At 39.9% G+C, this 24,144-nt stretch overlaps 1 protein-coding gene across 2 annotated transcripts in view; it reads right to left on the reverse strand.

The window, feature by feature from the left end:
* The window catches only part of DPP6 (dipeptidyl peptidase like 6), a 1,223,128-nt gene that overhangs the window by 441,691 nt on the left and 757,293 nt on the right, over positions 1-24,144 (reverse strand). For both annotated transcript variants that reach the window (XM_049862671.1, XM_049862670.1), the window contains exon 4: positions 6,428-6,522. In XM_049862671.1, the coding sequence (XP_049718628.1) occupies positions 6,428-6,522 (95 nt within the window). The remainder of the gene's footprint in view (positions 1-6,427; positions 6,523-24,144) is intronic.

Consider the following 24,144-nt stretch of genomic DNA (forward strand, 5'->3'; position numbering starts at 1 on the left):
GGAGAGAAGTGAGCAGAGATACAGGGAGATCTCCCACCACCAAGAAAGCAGAGCTGGGAGCAGAGCATGTCCTTCAGATCCAGGGTTGGTGCACTGAGATGCTCCTAGACAAGGGAAAGATTGATGACAAGGGCCTTCCCCCAAAACTGACGGAGAGAGAAAGCCTTCCCCTGTAGCTGATGACCTGAATTTGGACTTTTAGCCTCCTAGCCTGTGAGAGAATAAACTTCTGTTTGTTAAAGCCATCCGCTTATGGTATTTCTGTTATAGCAGCACTAGATAACTGAGATACTATATAACCTTCATAATTATTATTTTAATGGCTATATCATATTTCATCTCATTTATTTTTATATACATATCTCATTTCTCTACTTTTAGGTATTTTTGCTATTACAAAGAATGCCACATCTTTGTGCATTCAGCTTTTCTTTAAAAAAATTTTATATATATATATATATATAAAACTTATGAAAAACTCCCTGGAGCAAGGCAAAATGCATAAATATTTTTATTGCTCTTGATATGTATGAACAATTTGCTTTCCAAATACCCAGAGCTATTTAAATGATATAATAAATGACTAGATCAATCTTACCACTTCTTGCCACCATGAGTGTAAGCATCACAGTTCACTGCAGTGATTAATTTCTAACTGCTCTATGAGACACACGGTACCAAAAGCCAGAGTCTGGGACCTGGCGGTCAAGCCAGGTCTGTCTATGGGCCTTTGTGTTTCCTCACTGCAGGAAGAGTGTTTGGGATGACATAATCTCCAAAGTCTATACCAGCTTCAAACATCTAAAATCCAAACAGACGCTAAACATTTGGTCCCTCTGAGGACTGTTGTTCTCTTATGCTTTAGAAGAGGTCCCTGGGTGGTACAAACGATTTGTGCTTGACTACTACTTGGTGATTCGAACCCACCCGGTGGCACAATGGAAAAAAGACTCAGAGATCTGCTTCCATAAAGATTACAACCAAGAAAATGCTATGAAGCAGTTATACTCTGTAACACTTGGGGTCGCCATGAGTTAAAATCAACTGCATGGCAACAGGTTTGATGTTTTGATTTTTTGTTTGTTTGTTTGTGCTTTAGAAGAATTGGAGAGATGTTATTAAGATTCCATAAAAATTACAACCCCCATGAAATTTATTTAATTAAACTTGACAAAATTCACTAAGTGCATTTTAAGAGTACTAAGAGAAAGAATGACAAAATGAAAGAAAATAAAATGAGGGAGGGAAGGAAGAAGGGAGAGCCAATGTTAGAACATTCTCGGTACAGAGAACATTCATAATATTTTCCAAGAACCCCGCTAACCACTGACCAAATGTCCAAAGACTCGGTTTGGGCCCTGGGATAATATTTACAGTGGTTCATTTTTCAGGGAAAAATGGGACACATGAAATAACTATACCTTTTTTTAATTTGTGAATTCGTTGACAAAAATTTTGTAAGAGCATAAAAATAAAATAACATTGTTTGACATTTAAATTTTTTTTTAAGTAAGAATAAAACTTATGTCTCAGAATTTCTGGGCCATAAAACATGTAATTCAAATGAAAGTTAGCACTGATTTTTCTTTGGTTTTAAAACCTGAGTGAGCCCTTTGTTCTAACTACCAGCTCCTGAAGACTTTGCCTCACTGCGAGCAGCAGCCAAGACTCAAATCCTGCCAGGGAAGGAGTTCAAAGTCAAGGCCATGCAGATTCCACAGTCCCTTACTGTAGCCTAGACCCAAGGGCTTTTCCACATCGCAGGAGAGCTTCTTATTGTGCTCCTCCAAACCCTGCCCACAGCTTCTTCCTGTCTGCTTTGACCCTGGGCCTCCTAGTACCACAGTCTCACCTAATGCTCTGGGATCTCCAGGTGGTGAACACCCACATTCCAGCACCTTACTTACATTCTCTCATTTAGTCCTTACGGGACTCCTAGAGAAGGACTGAGGTTTACAGTGCTAATACTTGCAAATGGTTAACATGCTAGGCTACTAACTGAAAGGTTGGAGGTTCTAGTCCAGCAGAGGAACCTCACAAGAAAGGCCTGGTGATCTACTTTAGAAAAACCAGCCGTTGGAAACCCTACGGAGCAGGTTCTACTCCGATGCACACGAGGTCGCCATAGTCAGAGATGATTTCCTGGTTTACAGCTGGTCTGTGGTCAGATTGCTAGAAAGCAGAATGCCATTCAAATGGGGGAGCCATGTTCCAAAGCTCAACTTCATACCGTGGTCCTGGCTGCCTGCCTCCAACCCTTCAGCCACATGGAAGTTTTGAGAAAACTCTTTGTCTCTATTGTTTTGTCATACTTTACATTCATTGATAAAATTCAGTTATTGAACACCTACTCTGTGCAGGTCAAGGTGCTAAGCACCATGGGGGAGACAAAGAAAATCAAAGGCAGAATATTCCTCTGAGGTTTACACCTTAGCAGAAGCCCTTGTGGCCAAAGGGAGCACCTTCAGAGATGATGCCTTGGCGAGTTTTGGGCAACCATTCCTTCATTTAGTTCACTCTCTGTAGAGACCTAAAAGAACACTTGAAAAATATTAAAATAGGAAAATAGACCCAAAAATTTTGATAAGTGGTGTCTAAAAATTGATGGCACTGGGTACTGGGTCTAAAAATCAGTTATTATATACCATCAAATATCAGATTTTTTTAAATTAGATAACAGGGTTTGAAAATACCTCACTTTCAAAAGTGACATGAAAAACAAAGTGTCACAAAAAATAAACTATGATGCAATTACTATAAAATGTTAGATGTATACATGAACTCACAGTTTAAAGTGTTTGTGGTATTCTGAAATATTTCATGATCTGATTTCTTCCATTTGGAGGTATAATAAAGGACAACTGAATTAAAACTTGTGGTCAGAGAACCTTGCTTGGGGAAGATAGAATGAATGAGACAGGACGCTTAGCCCAAATCCTGCATTTGCATAATCATAGGTTATTTTAAAAAGCTTTTCCACTGAATTGGCGTAGTGTTTGCATTCATTTGGAGCCCTGGTGGCACAGTGGTTAAGAGCTCAGCTGCTAACCAAACGGTTGGCAATTCAAATCCACCCACAGCTCCCTGGAAGCCCTATAGGGCAGTTCTGCTGTGTTCAGTAGGGTTGCTATGAGTCAGAATCAACTCAACAGCAAGTTTTTTTTTTTTTTCTTGCATTCATTTGCATCCCTTCCATCAGTAGATTCCAGGCAAAAGCCAACCACGGTACGCCAAGGGGCCCAGAGGAAGCTGCAGTCAGATAGTCTGGCTACCTGGGTGGTGTAGTTAACACACTCAGATGCTAAGTAAAAGGGTGGCAGTTGGAGTTCACCCAGAGATGCATCAGAAGAAAGGCCTGGCAATCTACTTCCAAAAAACAGCCTTTGAAATCCTATGGCGCACACTTCTACTCTGACACACAAGGAATCGCCAGGAGTCAAAGCCGACTCAAACCTCACTGCTACCGTGAGCGTGTATGTGAATGGTCTGTGTTTAGTGGCTGCATAAAGAGGAGAATGTGGTCAGAGGTCATGGTGGTGAGGCACATCTTTAAATTCTGCTGACCACGGAATTCACTGCCTTGCCTACATTTCTCAACTAGTTCCAGACTGTTTTATAGACCAATCTAGAATTGCAGTTAGCTGAATATATTGCACGGCTCTTTTCCTCAGCACGGCTTTATCCTTTAAAAAACCTCAAGGTTTCTAGAATCAAGTAAGTAGAGACCACCTGGTGAACTACCAGAAAGGCTAGGGAGCAGAAAGCTTAAGAGTTACTGCCTAGGTCCTATGCTCTCCGTCCCACTGCCGTCCTGCAGGCTGCCGATGCGTCTGCTCACTTGCTCCTGCGTGACGCCAGGCTTCACCTTCCCGGGACCTGCCGTGAAGAGTCCGCCAACAATCTGCTGCCGGCGCTCACGGAACACCCGTGCTCTAGGCTGGTGGGGGAAACATCGGCGGCGTTTTACAGGTGGGGCACCTGAAGCACCGGAAGTTTTAATAGCTAACCAGCTCAACACAACTTAAGTCCAGAGCATCTGCATTCTAAATGATAACACAGACCCCTAAATGACATTCTTCTTTTTGCTATTTTAAAGTGTTTTTATTGTTGTTGTTAGTTGCCATTGAGTCAGCTCTGACTCAGGGCGTCCTTATGCATAAGAGGACAAAGCACTGCCCAGTCCTAGGCCCCCTTCACGATCGTTGCTATGTTTTCACGATCGTTGCTACGTTTTCACGATCGTTGCTATGTTTTCACGATCGTTGCTACGTTTTCACGATCGTTGCTACGTTTTCACGATCGTTGCTATGTTTGAGTCCATCATGTCAATCCATCTCATTGATGGTTTCCTTTGTTTTCACTTCTGTCCACTTTAGCAACCGTGATGCACTTTTCTGGATACACAGCTTTGAGACAATAATAAACTAGACATGATCATTCAATAGTATTGACCAGGCTGTACACAGGTGGTGCTCAGCAAATGTTTGCAAAATGAAGAAATAAATGAAATTTAAGAAGAAAAAGACTACATTACGTAGAATAAGCCAGCCAGTTGGTGAAATCAGGATTTCCTCCTGTTTTCTTTCCCCAAGGTGGTTTTGGAAGTTGCCTTATTACTTGGCTAAAACAACTTGAGTTAAAATATACGATCTGTTACAAGCTATTGATTTTAGAGTGAGAAGGCAGTTCATGTCCTTGTACTTCATTACTGAGTGCAGCTGTTCGCACAGTTCCTGCTTTTACTAACCTGACACCCTCACAGGAAATACAGGCAACATTCTGGGATTAAAATGTATACCCCCCCAACAGTCTGATCATTTTCTCCTCACGACTGATATTAGAAAACCATTTCTGCAACTTTAGTATTTCCAAGTGGGTCAAATCAGACGTTCTCAGGGAAGTAATTCTACCAAAGGATGATTTTTTAATGCAAACTGCAGGCCCATTCGTTCTTTCAGGGTCTTACTTTGCAGAATACGGTTTAATTCAATACATCGATCATTTTGGGAACTATGCTGCAACCTGGTGATCCCTTGCACCAACAAACAGTCTATGCAAAGGGCCAAACCAGTTACTGTCCAGTTGACTCCGACCCACGGTGACCCCACATCTGCCAGAGCAGAACTGTGCTCCGCAGGGTTTTCCATAGCTGAGTTTTTGGTAGTAGATCTCCAGGCCTTTCTTCTAAGCCTCGCTGGGTAGACTTGAACCTCCAACCTTTGTTAAATGATGTAAAGCCCAGGGCCACAGGGCCCACTAAATACTATACCCCACTAATCTTTTTTTTTTTTTTAAGAAAAAGCTATTCCAAAAGGAAACGAAAAAAAAAAATTTTTAATAGCAAGTAAAATTTTCTTCAGGAGGGAAAAGAAGCAGAGCAACACCTCTATGAGTCCGAGGATGGAGTGGCACAAAGATGAAGCCACCCTTCCCTTCCCCAGACGGAGGCCCCAGGACGCTGTGTGCTGGCCCAGCCTGACTCCTTGCCTGTCACCAGCGAGCTGCAGGACTCTGACAAGCTGTTCTCTAACCCTGTGGGCTCAGAGTCCTTATCCGGAAAACCAGGGAGCGGACTGATTTTTCCCTAAGGTCTCCTCTAATCCCCAGATTATAGGCTTCTAAGATTCTTATTTTTCTGGGGTCATAGCAGAGCCATGTTATGATAGTTCTGACTAGGAATACACAGCCTGTTTCAGTTCTTGCTTTTTACATAGATTCAGCCTTGGTTTCTTCTTCTGAGTTCCCCATTTAACTCAACAATAACAAAAAAATGACTGGCTCCTTAAATTTGGAGACATAATTCTTCTATTAATGAATATGAACATCCTCATTAAATTGATTTTTTGGTAGATTTCTTCAGTCAATATTTTAAAATAAATATCTCTAAATGTAAAAGATACCAACATTTTAATGTCATTTAAATTTTTGGAAAAACAGGTCTTCCCAGAATACAAAGCAGCGACACTCAGATTGAATCAATACTTATTTTAAAGCATGAACTCGGTTAATTTCATTAGGGTAAGCAGTTACAGCACCTGAGTTAATATGCCCCGTGCATTTGAACACGAGTTTTCTTAAAAACGAGACTGAGCACGTCCTCCTGGAGTATTTTATGTGCATTATTGCAATTGTTCTGTAAATGCGTAAAAGCCTTAGGACTTTATCTCTCAGTTATATATGATATGCAACACTTGTTTCCAACACCTGCAGCGAAATTTCCTGTACGCTGAAAGAAAACTGTGCTTTCAGCTTATTAAATTAGGGTGGTTTCAATTTCACATTATCTTTAGTAGCTTAGCCTGTAGTATTACAAGCTTATTCCTTCTGCTTGGCTATACTAAAAGTTGAAATCTAAAGTCATTTTCTGCTTTATTGACTTGCAGGAAGAAAAACTGGAATTATCCTGGTCATTAAAGAAAGTACTTACAATTTTTTTGCCTTCTATTAACACTGTAGAAATATTCGTTTCCACATTTTGCAGGATCACGTTTCCTTTCCGTTCTCTGTAGATGAATTCTTTGTCTATAAGGGAGGAAATAAAACAGAAGCATAAAACATCAAGGAGCTCACCTAGGCTTCTGGTGAATAAAAATACTGATGTAAAATACACTGACAAGTTGTGAAAAAATGTATCCTACTTTTCATCAAAAAAAAAAAAAAAGGATCCTTTAAATGCGGTGAAATACGTCCAGCTCCTCCTAATACATCCTTGTGTGAAGCTTCCTTCTGACCCTTTTCTGCTACTCTAGAGACTGACATAAAAGGCACCAACACAAGTACACATGAGATCTTTGCAACATGCTAGAATGCTCTTGGAGAGGACACACAGCAGTGACATGAAGAAATCTGCTGCCATCCGAGGGGCATGACAACTGAGGGTATGAGACACAGGTTTGATTTTTATCATCTTCTTTTAATTTTAAATAACGGCTAATAGAAACAATGTTCTATTCCATTTTTTGCCTATTTCATTTTACGTTCGAGATATAATTTACTTCTATTTATGTATGTTCTGATAACAAATAGCACCCAAAATATTTCATAAGATGGTCACCAGCAATACAATTGTCATAAAATATAAGAACTAGCCTGTAATTCCCAGCACCCAAAATGTAGTCTAGAAATATCACTTCCCACCAAATGAAGCCAGGATCCCTTGTATAAATAGCTGAATTCAGGTCTGGGACAGGAATTGTATAAGAGAGCAAGGAAGTATCAAAATCTATTAGGGCCATGTACAAATGACTCAGGAACCAACCTGAAGAGGCTCCCATTGGCCAAGGGAAGGCCATTCAGAATAGCAATAAGAACAGCAACTGCAGTAGATCGAAGGTCATTAAATATGTTTAAGTCCATAAATTTATAATGATACTTAAAAAAGAAAGAACTAACTGGTTATCATTGGAGAATGCTAATAAATCAATACATCAATTTAAATTAGCAAATAAAGGGGAAATAATCAAGAAAATTTCCCACCTTTCCTATACCAACTGTATCATTGAGTAACCAAATTGTAGATAAGGGAAAGTGTCATTTTATAAAAGTATTCCAGTTATTGAATGAAAAATTGGATGGAATTAGTAATATCACTGTTGGGCAACTCATAATGAAGTAAGGTACTGGTCATCATTGGCTCGTAACACCACACAATGAGAGACAATCAGCATTACGCACCTCTTCATGGAAGAGCCTGACACTATCAGCAAAGAAATCTTAGCAAAATAAACCAGAAAACTTGTACCTGAACTTAAGCTATTAGAGCCCAGTTAGAATTTTCAGGAAACACAGAGGACAGAGGGACATGATAACCAATGCCACAAGGATACAAAGAGCAGATACTGAGAAATTCTAGAGGACATGACCTGATTTCTTCAACGAATAATGACTTTTATGTGCCAATTGGAAAATTTAAACATGATTCAGATAATTGATACTATTAAGGAACTATTGCTTTTTGTTTTTTGGTTTGCATGTTTTGTTGTGTGTGTATGAGGTAATGATTACGCTTTTCTATTTAGCAAGTCTTCGTCTTTTAGAGACGTACCTAGAGAAAAAAAGAGATGACATCTGAGATTTGCTTCTGAACAAATGGGGTGGGGGACAAAAGGGGGATACATGAAATAATATTGGCCTTTGGAAAATAACTAGCCAAGTTAGGTTATAGACACATGGAGGTTTATGTACTATTCTTATTACCTTTGTTTAAATTTAAGTTTTCTATAATTACAAAAAATAAAAAGTTAAAATTGATTTAAAGTTCCAGTAGCTAAAAACAACAACAACAACAAAAACATCAACAGAAGGTAACCCAGGAGCTATAACGAGAATAAAGCCATGGTGCATCATTCCTTCGTTTTATCCTTGGTTGGGCTTTTTTGGTCATTTGTGTCTGATATCTTGGTTAGTGGTTGTGCTTTCATCATTTTTCTCCAGTAACCACCAGACCATAAATTTATAAATTCTGGGATCTTCCCCTCTGCAATTAGGAGCGGGAGGTGGGAACTTGCAGGGGACAATAACCCTTTAATCCAGATTTAGATACACTGCCTCTGGCCATGAGTGATTTTCCTTTTGGGTCCCAAATAGTACCTTTTCTATGGTGAGCTACAGGAAGAGACGACAATGACCAGAAAGCTGACATTAGGAATTACAACCTTATTTTAGGTAACAAGCCAAATGCCAATTGTTTTTTTTTCAGTTGGATCATATTTCTAAACTAGAACTGTGGTTCCAGCATGTAACCACTAGCTACATATGCCTATTTAAATTAAAATTAAATTAAAAAATATTTAGTTTCTCATTTGCACCAGCACATTTCAATTGCTCAATAGCCACACATGGCTAATGGGTAATCTATCGGACAGTGAAGATACAGAACTATACAGAAAGTTCAACTGACAGCACTGTATATAAGGTTGGGGCCCTGACAGCACTATGGTTAAGTGTTCAGCTGCTAACCAAATGTCGGCAGTTCAAATCCACCAGCTGCTCCTTGGAAACCCTGAGGCAATTCTACTCTGTCCTATATGGTCACTATGAGTTGGAATCAACTCCATGGCACTGGGTTTTATACAGAAGGTATATTTTGTTCCCAAAGAGTGTCTTAGTTTACACCACAATCTATTTTTATTTTGGAAAAATCATCCTTTGAAGACTATAGCTATTAAAGAGAAAACCAAAACATGTCCTCACAAAGTAAACAGCAGGCCTTTAGATTTCTCTTGCTAATTATATGTATACCCTCTTAAAGACAATGAAAGTGACAATTGTGAAAAAAAGATATTTAAATAGTTAAAAAAATATTTCTAGAATATCACTAATGCCACAGTACCTTAAAAAAGAATATAGGGTTATGCTGCATCCAGGGTTCCTGTAATCATCATCAGTATCAATGTGTAAAAGTAGGAGTGTAAGTGCCAAGGGAATGTCAAAGTGACTTCTCTCTTTTGGTTGTGTTGAAACTCCTAACATTTCCAAAGAAATAAATACTCAACATAATAACTAGATCCTTTCATTTGAAATTATGGAATGGTGAGAGCGGCACACAGTTCTCCAACACACCAGGGAAACATATGTACAAACAAGAGATGGTGACGGAATGTTAAAGAAATGATGTGCATTCTGCTCAAAGTAAAGAAGCAACTCATTTCCATGAGAATGCACTTAGAAAAGGTGGGAGTCCCCAAGGAGAGAAATGATGGGCATAAGGAGCAAAACTCAAAGAAAGAAAACCAGCCAATGGGCATTCCATGCATTCAAAAATACATGTGTGGAATACTCTGCTAGACATTTGATATAGACCCTGTCATGGATTTAATTGTGTCCCCCAAAAATATGTGTCGACTTAGATAGGCCATGATTCCCAGTATTGTGTGGCTGTCCTCCATTTAGTGGTTGTAATTTTATGTTAAAGAGGATTAGGGTGGGATTGGAACACCGCCCTTACCCAGGTCACATCCCTGATCCAATGTAAAGGGAGTTTCCCTGGGATGTTGCCTGTACCACCTTTTATCTCTCAAGAGATAAAAGGAAAGGGAAGAGAGCAGAAAGTTGGGAACATCATACCACCAAGAAAGAAGCACCAGGAGCAGAGCCCATCGTTTGGACCCAGGGCTCCTGTGCAGAGAAGCTCCTAGTCCAGGGAAAGATTGACAAGAGGGACCTTCCTCCCAAGCCGACAGAGAAAGCCTTCCCTTGGAGCTGAGAGCTGACACCTTGAATTTGGACTTCTAGCCTACTAGACTGTGAGAAAATAAACCTCTCTTTGCTAAAGCCATCTGCTTGTGGTATTTCTGTTATAGCAGCACTAGGTGACTAAAAAAAAAAAAAAAGATATCAAGAATTAGGCACCTTCCCTGACTTAAAGGAACTTACAATGACACAGTAGTTTCTGAGTGCTGGCTGTTGTAAAGTTCCTGGTTAATCACAGCACTTCTCAAAACATCTATCAGATGTGTTTCTACTCAAATAAATGATTCTGCTAATGTTATTAGGAATTAAGATTTTGTGTGTAAGAGAAAAGAGATCCATATTTCAAATCATCCACACTTCAGATCATGGAAGTTAAAAGTTAAAACCCTGTAATGCTAAGTTTACATTAGAGATATCAGTAGGAGCTTGTAGTTTTGTTTTTTAAAATATATAGTTGCTAACTTTGTCCACAGAAAGGGACTAGAAGTATTATTCTAGACACCCAGATTTTGGCTTCTAAATACCATCCTCACTGAAAAGAACCATGGATCCTTGACAAAAATGAGTGATTCCAGGTCTGAGGCACAGCAAATATGGTATGGGTCTGGAATATATTATTGGCTGGAAAGCAAGAAAGTATTCAACAACTAACGGGGACATGTCAACAACATATCCCATTGTAGATTGCAAACCTGGCCTAATCCTTCAATCTATCCTATCCATAGTCTTCGCCATGGACCTTTGCAGGGCCTTCCTCCTGGTTCCAGCTCGGAAACATGCCTTGCATTGGTCAATGGGATTTAAGCAAACATGAGCAAGCAGAGGCTTGAGAAGCACTCACACAGCTGGACTTGCTTCTTGGCTTCTGCCACTGCCATGAGACAAATATGTCTGGCCTTGCCAGTTGGCTGGAAACCCTGGTGGTGTAGTGGTTAAGTGCTACGGCTGCTAACCAAAGGGTCGGCAGTTCGAATCGGCCAGGCGCTCCTTGGAAACTCTATGGGGCAGTTCTACTCTGTCCTATCGGGTCGCTATGAGTCAGAATCGACTCGACAGCACTGGGTTTGGTTTGGTTTTGGTTTGTCTGTTGGCCCAGGAGGAGAATAAAAGGCGTGTAGAGCAGAGCTGAGTCACCTGAGAGGAGGGCCTTCTAGATTAACCAGCAACCAGCTGGTGGTCCAGTCACTCACATGCCAAAAGATGAGCAGAATTCTCCAGCCAACTACCAGCTGGCAACCAGGTGTGTGACAGATAAACACTGTTGTAAGCTGAGGGTATGTGGTGGTTTATTACACTATCATCATGACACCAGAATCCCAGGGCGGTGCCAAAGGTTAAAGCACTCAGCTGCTAACTGAAAGGTTGGAGGTTCATGTTGAGAAACGATTTTAATTCTCCTGGAATCCAGATTTCTGGGTTCATGGAGTTGGAGTGACCCACCCAGGCCATTTGCCCTTGGGTGTCCTTTTGAACCTTGAGCCTTGAAGAAACTAGCTTTCTAAAAGTCACTTTTGAGTCAAACAATGGTCTAGATGAACTAGGAGGACTGTTTTGCCTCGGGCATTGTGCTCTTTTGAAGAATTCAGTGAGTTTCAGCAAACAAAGGTTTGAAAGCTCAGACTGGCAGCCATATTTCAGGGTAAATGAGTAATTACTGTAATTGTTCCTCAAGACTGGGAGCTATGTTTTAGGGTAGATCCGTAATTATTTTAATCTTCAAGACAATGCTGTATGAAATTCTTCCGGGCCACAAATTATTTACCAGTTCTCTTCTGGCCCCTTTTCCATGGAAATCCTGATAAGATGTGGTATAAGAATTTTGGAAATTCTTCTCATCTTTGGGACATTTTTGACTCTCTAGTCAAAATGTTATCCCAATTTGCAAATCACGTATTAAATAACCGACTGCCATCCAGTGGATTCAGATTCATAGCGGCCCTATAGGACAGAGTAGAACCGCCCCATAGAGTTATCGATGGCAACGGGTCTGTTGTTTTTTTTTGTTGTTATATTAAATAAACTTCAATCAATTTCTACTACTCACTTAATTTGATTTTTGTTTTAACAGTGTCTTCCCAGAGGCGCCTCACAAAAAGGCCTAGTGATCTACTTGCAAAACTCTACAGGGCACAGTTTACTGTGACACATACAGGGTTGCCGCAAGTCAGAGTTGACTCAGTGGTACCACGGCACTAGGTAACCAGTCCAAGGACACAAGAACCAGCTAGAAGAGCTCTCAGTGGCTGGAGCTTGGATGATCTGAACAACAAAAGGGAAAACGCTGTAATTGATTACAACACACTAAATACATAAAACAATTCATGAGTCCATGTTTTTTTCCTTCAGTCTGTTTTCACAAAAAATTGTCAGAGGAAGGCAATGTTGGCTGAAAAGCAGTAAACTGTTTCAGTCTTTTAAAAGACCATGGTATTCAAATTATATTCCCTAACTTCTAAATACTAATAGTACTCATTGGCCCTGCCAATAAGCACTTAAACAAGGCAGTACAATCTTGACATTTATCCTGACTATATCCTGAGACCTCAAGAATTCTCAGCCTCACTGTCACCACTAAATGAAATGTAGATGCTAGAATCACTCACTGTTAATTTACTCCCTCCTGCTCAAGGGCCTCTCACCTGGTGCTCTTGATTCAAATCTGTGCCAGCAAATTTTCACATGTGGCAGGACAACCTGGGTGGGCAATTAGCTGCATCTTATTTTCCTGTAAGATCTTCAGAACGAGAATAAATTAGAAAGGCTGCAAGGGGTGTTCTTCTTCCCTATTTCAAGAATGCAACAAGGGAGGAGGTGGAGCCAACATGGCGCCCTAGACAGACACACCATGCTATCCCTCTGCAGCAAAGACTGGAAAAACTAAGTAAAACGATACAAATGTCAGTCCTGGAACTCTAAGCCTCAAATGAAGGGACAAAGAAGCAGATAAAACACCGAATGGAAGAAGAAACTGATGGAAAGCAGAGAATGAGGAGAGATGCGTGGTGGAGGTCCACTGCCAACTAACACAACACAGCGTGGTCATCTTCAAGCACAGCCAGAAATGATTCCAGACACGGAGTACAGGAAGACAACTCCACAGAGCTCCCAAGAGGAGACAGAGTGCCCGGTAACATGCTTTCCCGCCCCTCACCCTTCTGGTGGGCAGAAGCAAGAACCTCCCTGTCCTGGCAGCCCCTACCGCTGGTGTCCACAATAGGAGCCCCCCACCCTGGACCCACCCCACCCACTCCTGCCACATGGCTTTTTTTTTTCCTTCCTTCCTTTCTCCCTCTTACCTAGCCTAACCATTCACACCACCTCCCCCCTCCTGCCCACTCCCACTGCTACTATGGCTAGAGAGTTACCAGCCTACCACCACCCTGGGTCCACTCTGCCCTCACCCACTCAGTCCCACTGTGCCATTTTTTTTCCCTTTCTCCCTTTTCTTACTCTCTCCCATCTAGCCCTGTATACCATCTCTCCCCATTCCCACCAATTCCCTCTGTGCTGTGGGAGGCTAGAGAGCTACTGACTCGCTGCCGCCCTGGGTCCAACCTACCCCCACCTCCTGGCTCCTGCTGTGCCACCATTTGTTTTCCTCTTTTTCTTTCACTTCTTTCTGCCTTCCACACAGCCCCATAAGTCACCTCCCATCCCTTCCCATGGGCCCCATCCCACCCCCTACTTGCCAATCTCACTGTACCATCATTTTTTTATAATTGTTGATTTTTGCTTTTTTTCTTTTTCTTCCTTTTCTCTCTCCCTCCTACCTAGCCCTGTACGTACACCACCTCCCCTGCCTTCTGACCACCCCCACTGCACTGCCATGGCTAGGGAGCCACTAGCTTACTGGCCCGCCACTGCCCCAGATGTGCCTCACTCCCACCCTCTGACCCCCACTGTGCAGCCTTTTTTTTTCTTTCTTTTCTTTATTCCTCACACCTAGCCCCATAAGCCACCTCTTCACCCTTCTCATCAGTCCTGGGTTCACGCCACCCCATTAGCTGGCTCCCACTATGCTGAAATTATCTTTCCTTTTTTCCTTTCTTGCTTTTCTTTTATCCCCGCCACCAAGCCCCATATACCACCTCCTCCCCCTTCCCACAGGCCTGGTCCATGCTGCCATGGATAGCGTGCCACCAGTGTACGAGCCAGTGTTAACCCAGATCTGCCTCACTACCATCCATCAGTCCCCACCATGCAGCCACTTTTTTTTTTTTTACTTCTTTTGTTTTTCTTTCTCCATCCTACCTAGGCCCATCTGCCACCTCCACTACATTTCAGCTGGCCCCCATCATGACCCCACCCTGTGCTCCAGTTACTGCCATGCTGCCCTTTTCTTTTTCTTCCTTATATTTCTCTCTTTTTTTTCTGCCTCTCACCTAGACCCGAATGCCACCTCTCCCCTTCCTTGCTGTCCCCTGCTGCGCTGACATGACTAGAGCATCCCTGGCACTCAGGACCACTGCCCCACTAGGCCCACATTGCCCCTGCCCTGAACAGTGAGAAATGAGCCTGTACAACTGCCCACCCAACACAACTGCCCATCTTGTGATGGACTGTGAATGGTCCCACATCGCTGGATCAACATCAGGAGGCAGGCAATGCTTGCCCAGTCTGCCCTCAGGCACCTTGGCACACTAGTGTACAGTGAAGTAGGCTCACCTGGCCTGCTGCTCCCTTGCCTGCCTGGACAAGGTGGTGAGAACTTTCGTGCCCTCAGAGAGGTAAGCAGCAAATCACGTCTGGCCCACCCACCCTGACATATCAAAACAAAACAAAAAGCAGGATGAAAGAAATGCACTTACAATCAATAAATAAAGAAAATAAAACCTTAATGTCTCAGAGAAAGCAGAAAATGACAAAACATATAAAAAGGCAGGACAAGATGGCTCCAGCAATTGACCAAAATAATCAGACAATTTGTCAGTAGAGGAAAAGGCAATGGAACTACCTGACATGAAATGCAAAAAACTAGTATTTACGGCTCTACGGGAGCCCTGGTGGCCCAGTGGTTAAGTGTTGAGCAGCTAAGCAAAGGGCTGGCAGTTCAAATTCACCAGTTCTTCCTTGGAAACCCTATAGGGCAGTCCTACTCTGTCCTATAGGGTCATCATGAGTTGGAATTGACTCGATGGCAATGAGTTTTGGGGTTTAAGAGATTAGGAATGAGCCTAGGAAAACACAGACAAAACTAAGGAAAAAATAGACAAAATCATGGAAAACACAAAGTAATAGAATAATTCGGGAAAACACAATAAGAACAAAACCAAAATAAGCAATTACAATCTTGTAAAAAGAGAAATAGAAATCCAAAAGATAAACAACAAAATTTCAGAAATGGACAACTCAATAAAAGATTTTAGGAGCAAATTTGAAACAACGGAAGACAGAATCAGTGAGATTGAAGATAAATCCATAAACACTACTTTGACCAAAAATCAGAGACAGGAATGAAGAAAAAAGAACAATTAATAATTATGTGGGACACAATCAAGAACGAAAATTTGCATGCAATTAGAGTTCCAGAACAAGGGAAGAAACAGGAAAGCACAAAGAAAACAGATGAAGATTTACTGGCAGAAAACTTCCTAAATATCACGAAAGAAAAAAAGCTGGTCATTCAAGAAGCTCCATGACCCCCTGAAGAATAGACCCCAAAAGAAAGTCACCAAGACATACCATAATTACACTTGCCAAAATCAAAGACTCAGAAGGAATCTTGAGAGCAGCTCAAGAAAACTGAAAGTCACATACAAAGGGGAAACACGAAGACTAAGCTCTGATTACTTGGCAGAAACTATACAGGCAAGAAGGCAATCGGATGACATATATAAAGCTTTCAAAGAAAAAAAAAAAAACTGCCAGCCAAGAATAACATATACTGCAAAACTGTCTCACAAACACGATGGTGAAATCAGGGCAATTCCAGATAAAGAGAAATCAAGGGAATTTGTAAAAACCAAACCAAACTTACAAGAAATATTAAACGGAGTCCTTAAGAAAAAAAAAAAAGTTTTTTTTTTTTTCAGTTAGAGAATCAACAACATCGGACAACAACTGGAGTCTAGAGCACAGGACAGAATCAGCCAGACACCAACGAAGGGAAAGAACTTTCAATAATAAAACAAAGCTGAAAGACAAAACAGGGAGTCTGAGATGTCAATCTGGAAATGACGACATCAAAATAACAAAAGGGGGAATAAATGGCATAGGTATAGAACTTTCAAGTGTAGAGGAAGTCAAGGTGATATCAGTAATAAAAGGCTGATTCAAACTTAGGAAGATAAGGGCAAACTTCACAGTGTCCACAGAGAAAGTTAGCAGCAAACCTACTCATCAAAATAAAGAAGAAAAACATAAAGTCTGAGTAAACACAAAATTTACAAAGACAATGGAAAAAAATCTACAAACAAAAGGAGCTTATCACAAGAAAATTAGAGGAACTAAGAAAATGTCAGTACAACACACACAAAAAAGCACAATAACGTGACAGCAATAGACTCATACCTACCGACAATTACACTGAATGGAAATGGCTTAAATGCAACCGTAAAGAGACAGAGAGTGGCAGAATATATAAAGACCAAACAATATGCCATCTACAAGAGACACACCTCAGAAACAAGGACATAAATATATTAAAAATCAAGGGATGGAAAAATATATATCAAGGAAACAGTAACGAAAAAGGGCAAGAGTGACAATACTAATCTCAGAAAAATAGACTTCAAGGCAAAATCCACCATAAAAGACAGGGAAGGACATTATATAACAATCAAAGGGACAACCCACAAAGATGACATAACCTTAATAAATACGTATGTACCCAATTACAGGACTTCAAAATATATAAAACAAATTCTAACAGCACTGAAAAGAGAAATTGACAGTTTCACAATAATAGTAGGACACTTCAGCACACCATTCTCAGTAAAGGACAGAACACCTAGAAAGAAACTCAACAAAGACATGGAAGATCTAAAGGCCACAACCAACCAACTGGACCTCATAGATATATATAAAACACTTCATCCAAAAGCAACAAAGTATATACTCTTTTCCAGTGCACATGGAATATTCTACAGAATAGACCACATTTTAGGCCACAAAACAACGCCTCGATAAAATCCAAAACATAAAACAAAAAAACATTCTCTCTGTTACAACTCCTTAACAGTAAATATCAGTAATAGCAAGGAAAAAAATCAAATACATGGAAACTGAAAAACACCCTGATTAAAAACAACTAGGTAATAGAAGAAATCAAAGAGGGAATGAAAAAATTCCTAGAATCAACTGAGGATGAAAACACATCATACCAAACCCTTTGGGACACAGCAAAGGCAGTGCTCAGAGGTCAATTTACAGCAATAAAAGCACACATTGAAAAGATAACCCCCACCCCCCAAAAAAACTGTTGCCATTGAGTCTATTTCGACTCACAGCAACCCTATCAGACAAAGTAGGAGTGCCATTTAGGGTTTCCAAGGAGCAGCTGGTGGATCTGAACTGCCAATGTTTTGTTTAGCAACCAAGCTCTTATCCACTGTGCCACCAGAAGAACAAGCCAAAACCAAAATGTCAGCCCTACAACTCAAACAAATAGAGAACAGCAAAAGAAGCCCATAGCCACCACAAGAAAGGAAATTATAATTGGAGCAGAAAACAAAAATAATAGATTCAACAAGACCAAAAGTGGTTTCTTGGAAAAGATCAACAAAACTGGCAAATCACTGGCCAAACTGACAAAGCAAAAAAAGGAGAGAAAGTAAATAACCCAAATAATAAATGAGATGGGGGACAGTACATAACATAACACAATACATAACATTACATTACATAGCACAATACGATGAAAAATTGTGCTCTGATAAATTTGAGGAAATGGACAAATTCTAGAAAGACACTACCTGCCTAAACTAATACAAACTGAGATAGAAAATATGGACAGACCCATAACAAGAGAAGAGAGCGAAGAAAAAAAAATTTTTAACTTCCAACAAACAAAAGCGGCGGCTCACACAGTTTCACTGGATAATTCTACCAAACATTCAGAGAAGAGCTCACACTAGTGCTACTCAAACTATTTCAGAGAATAGAAAAGGAAGGTTGGAAACTGAACAATACCCTGCTCAAAAAAGACTGAATTATAGAAGACATTAAGGATGGAATAAAGAAATTCAGAGAATCCAATGAGAATGAAAACACTTCCTATCAGAACCTTTGGGACACAGCTAAAGCAGAACTCAGAGCTCAATTTATATCAGTAAATGCACACATACAAAAAGAAGGGCCAAAATCAAAGAATTCTCCTTACAACTTGAACAAACAGAAAAAGAACAAAAGAAACCTTCAGGCACCAGAAGAAAACTAATAATAAAAATTAGAGCAGAACTAAAAGAAATAGAAAACAGAAAAAAATTGAAAGAATTAACAAGACCAAAAGTTGGTTCTTTGAAAAAAATCAATAAAATTGATAAACCACTGGCCAAACTGAACAAAAGAAAAACAGGAGAGGAAGCAAATAACCCAGATAAGAAATGAGATGGGCGATATTACAACAGACCCAACTGAAATTAAAAGAATCATACCAGATTACCACGAAAAATTGTACTCTAACAAATTTGAAAACCTAGAAGAAATGGATGAATTCCTAAAAACACACTACCTACCTAAACTAACACAAACAGAGGTAGAACTAAATAGACACAAAACAAAAGAAGAGATTGAAAAGGTAATCAAAAATCTCCCAACAAAAAAAAAGCCCTGGCCTGGACGGCTTCACTGCAGAGTTCTACCAAACTTTCAGAGAAGAGTTAACACCACTACTACTAAAGGTATTTCAGGGCACAGAAAAGGATGGAATACTCCTGAACTCATTCTATGCAGCCAGCATATCCCTGATACCAAAACCAGGTAAAGACACCACAAGAAAAGAAAATTACAGATGAACACAGATGCAAAAATCCTCAACAAAATTCTCGTCAATAGAATTCAACAACATATGAAAAAAATAATTCACCATGACCCAGTGGGATTCATACCAGGTATGTAGGGATGGTTCAGCATTAGTAAAACAATTAATGTAATCCACCACATATATAATAATACCACATAAATAAAACAAGAGATAAGAATCACATGATTTTATCGATTGATGCAGAAAAGGCATTTGACAAAGTTCAACACCCATTCATGATAAAAACTCTCAGCAAAATAGGAATAGAAGGAAAATTCCTCAACATAATAAAGCGCATTATACAAAGCCAACAGCCAACATCACCCTAAATGGAGAGAGCTGGAAAGCATTCCCCTTGAGATTGGGAACCAGACAAGGATGCCCTTTATCACCACTCTTATTCAACATTGTGCTGGAAGTTCTAGCCAGAGCAACTGGGCAAGATAAAGTAATAGAGGGCATCCAGATTGGCAAGGAAGAAGTCAAAGTATCTCTATTTGCAGATGACATGATCTTATACACAGAAAACCCTAAGGAATCCTCAAGAAAACTACTGAAACTAATAGAAGAGTTCAGCAGAGTATCGGGATACAAGATAAACATACAAAAATTAGTTGGATTCCTCTACACTAACAAAAAGAACATCGAAGAGGAAATCACCAAATCAACGCCATTTACAGTAGTCCCCAAGAAGATGAAATACTTAGGAATAAATCTTACCAGAGATGTAAAAGACTTACATACAAAAAACTACAAAACACTTCTGCAAGAAACCAAGAGAGACCTACAAAAGTGGAAAAACATACCTTGCTCATGGAGAGGAAGACTTAACATTATAAAAATGTCTATTTTATCAAAAGTGATGTATAGATTTAATGCAATTCTAATCCAAATTCCAATGACATTTTTTAATGAGATGGAGAAAGAAATCATCAACTTCATATGGAAGAGAAAGAGGCCCCAGATAAGTAAAGCATTACTGAAAAAGAACAAAGTGGGAGGCCTCACTCTACCTGATTTTAGAACCTATTATACCGCTACAGTAGTCAAAACAGCCTGCTACTGGTACAACAACAGATACATAGACCAATGGAAGAACTGAGAATCCAGACATAAATCCATGCAAATATGTGCAGTTGATATTCGACAAAGGCCCCAAAACAGTTAAATGGGGAAAAGACAGTCTTTTTAACAAATGGTGCTGGCATAACTGTATATCCATCTGCAAAAAAATGAAACAAGACCCATACCTCACTCTATGCACAAAACGAGCTCAAAATGGATCAAAGACCTAAATATAAAACCTAAAATGATAAAGATCATGGAAGAAAAAAATACGGATAACATTAGGAGGCCTAATACATGGCATAAACAGTATACAAAATATTACTAACAATGCAGAAGAAAAACTAGACATGTGGGAGCTCCTAAAAATCAAACACCTATGCTCATCCAAAGACTTCACGAAAAGAGTAAAAAGATTACCTACAGACTGGGAAAAAGTTTTTAGCTATGACATTTCCAGTCAGCACCTGATCTCTAAAATCTATATGATACTGCAAAAACTCAACTACAAAAAGACAAATATCCCAGTTAAAAAATAGGCAGCAGATATGAACAGACACTGCACTAAAGAGGACATTCAGGTAGCTAACGGATACATAAGGAAATGCTCATGATCATTAGCCATTAGAGAAATGCAACTCAAAATTACAATGAGATTCCATTTCACTCCAACAAGGCTGGCATTAACCCAAAAAACACAAAATAATAAATGTTGGAGAGGCTGTGGAGAAATTGGAACACTTATACACTGCTGGTGGGAATGTAAAATGGTACAACCACTTTGGAAATCGATTTGGTGCTTCCTTAAAAAGCTAGAAATAGAACTACCATATGATCCAGCAATCCCACTTCTTGGAATCTATCCTAGAGAAATAAGAGCCTTTACACGAACAGATATATGTACATCCATGTTCACTGCAGCACTGTTTACAATAGCAAAAAGATGGAAGCAACGAAGGTGCCCATCAATGGATGAATGGATAAACAAATTATGGTATATTCACACAATGGAATACTATGCATCAATAAAGAACAGTGGTGAGTCTGTGAAACATTTCATAACATGGAGGAATCTGGAAGGCATTATACTGAGTGAAATTAGTCAGTAGCAAAAGACAAATATTATATAAGACCACTATTGTAGAGACTCAAGAAATAGTTTAAACAGAGAAGAAAATATTCTTTGATGATTATGAGAAGGGGGAGGGAGGGAGGGTAGGAGAGGGGTATTCACTAATTAGATAGTAGATAAGAACTACTTTAGGTGACGGGAAAGGCAACACACAATACAGGTGAGGTCAGCACAACTGGGCTAAACCAAAAACGAAGTTTCCTGAAGAAACTGAATGCTTTGAAGACCAGTGTAGCAGGGGCAGGGTTTTGTGGACCATGATTTCAGGGGACATCTAAGTGAATTGGCATAATAATATCTATTAAGAAAACATTCTGGATCCCACTTTGGAGAGTGGTGTCTGGGGTTTTAAACTCTTGCAAGCGGCCATCTAAGATGCATGAATTGATCTTGACCCACCTGTATCAAAGGAGAATGAACAGCACAAAGGACACAAGGTAAGTACGATCCCAAGAGACAGAAAGGGCCACATAAACCAGAGACTACATCAGCCTGTGACCAAAAGAACTAGATGGTTCCTAGCTACAACCGATGACTGTCCTGACAGGGAACACAATGGAGAACCCCTGAGGGAGCAGGAGAGCAGTGGGATTCAGACCCCAAATTCTCATAAAAAGACCACACTTAATGGTCTGACTGAGACTAGAAGGACCCCGGTGGTCATGGCCCCCAGACCTTCTGTTGGCCCAGGACAGGAACCATTCCCAAAGCCAACTCTTCAGACAGGGATTAGCCTGGACAGTGGGGTGTAGAGGGACGCTAGTGAGGAGTGAGCTTCTTGGATCAGGTGGACACTTGAGACTATGTTGTCATCTCCTGCCTGGGGAGGAGATGAGAGGGTAAAGGGGTTAGTAACTGATGGAATGGACATGAAAAGAGAGAGTGGAGGGAGGGAGTGGGCTGTCTCATTAGGGGGAGTGCAACTGGGAGTATGTAGCAAGGTGTCTATGGGTTTTTGTGTGAGAGACTGACTTGATTTGTAAACTTTCACTTAAAGCATAAAAAATTAAAAAAAAAAAAAAAAAGAAAGGAATATTCCCCAAATCATTCTATGAAGCCAACATAACCCTGATATTACGGACTAATATCTCTCATGAATATAGATGTAAAAATTCTCATCAAAATTCTAGCCAATAGAATTCAGCATCATTTCAAAAAAGTAACACACCTTGTCCAAGTTGGATTCATATCACGTTTGCAAGGAGGTTCAACACTGCAAAATCAATGTAATCCACCACATAAAGAGAACAAAAGAAAAGAATCTCAGGATCATCTCAATGTAGAAAAGGAATTTAATAAAGTCCAGCACCCATTCCCAATAAAAAACTCTCAATAAAATACTAATAGAAGGTAAATTCCTAAACATAATAAAGGGCATCTATACAAAAACAACAGTCAACATCATTCTCAATGGAGAGAGGCTGAAAGGATTCTTCCTGGGAACAGGAACAAGACAAGGGTGCCCTTTATCACCTTTCCTATTTAACATTGTGTTGGAAGTCCTAGCTAGAGCAGTAAAGCAAGAAAAAGAAATAAAGTGTATCCAAATTGGAAAGGAAGAAGCAAAATCATCCCCATGCACAGATGATGTGATATTATACTTAGAGAACCCCAAAGATTCCACAAGAAAACTAGTGGAACTAATAGACAGTTTCAGCAGAGTGGCAAGATAAAAGACCAACATACAAAAATCAATTGGATTCCTATATGCCAATAAGGAGAACTTTGAAAAGGAAATCAAGAAAACGATACCATTTGTAATAGCCCCAAAGGAGATGAAATGTTTAGGAATAAACCAAACAAGGGATGTAAAAGACCTATGCAAAGAAAACTACAAAACGCTATTGCAAGAAACCAAAAGGGACCTGCATAAACGGAAAAACATACTATGCTCATGGATAAAAGACAAAACATTGTAAAAATGTTAATTCATCCCAAAGCAATCTACAGATACAATGCAGTTCCCATCCAAATACCAACAACATTCTTTAATGAGATGGAAAAATTAATCACTAACTTTATATGGAAAGGAAAGAAGTGCCTGATAAGCAAAGCATTGTTGAAGAAAAACAACAACGTAGGAGGCCTCACACTACCTGATCTCAGAACCTACTGTACAGCTATGGTAGTCAAAACAGCCTGGTACAGGTACAATGACACATTGACCAATGGAACAGAATCAAGAACTGTGATGTAAATCCATTCACCTACGGTCACCTGATCTTTGACAAAGCCCAAAGTTTACTAAATGGGAAAAACAGTCTTTAACAAATGTTGCTGGCAAAACTGGATGTTTATCTGTAAAAAAATGAAACAGGACCTATACCTCACACCATACACAAAAACTAATCCAAAATGGATCAAAGACCTAAATATAAAACTAAAAACTAAAAAGATCATAGAAGAAAAATAGGGACAATGCTAGAGGCCCTAATACAGGTATAAATAGGATATAAAACATAACTAACAATACACAAACACCAGAAGATAAGTTAGATAAATGGGATCTTCTAAAGATTAAACACTTATACTCATTAAAGGCTTCACCAAAAGAGTAAAAAGAGAATCTACAGACTGGGAAAAAATTTTGGGCTATGACAAATCTGACAAAGGTCTAATCTCTAAAATCTACAGAATACTTCAACACTTCAACAACCAAAAGACAAATAATCCAATTAAGAATGGGCAAAGGATATGAATGGACACTTCACCAAAGAAGACATTCAGGTGGCTAACAGACACATAAGGAAATGCTGGCGATCACTAGCCATTAGGGAAATGCAAATCAAAACCA

This window comes from Elephas maximus, chromosome 20, assembly GCF_024166365.1.
Source record: "Elephas maximus indicus isolate mEleMax1 chromosome 20, mEleMax1 primary haplotype, whole genome shotgun sequence".
In the NCBI taxonomy this organism is placed as follows: Eukaryota; Metazoa; Chordata; class Mammalia; order Proboscidea; family Elephantidae; genus Elephas; species Elephas maximus.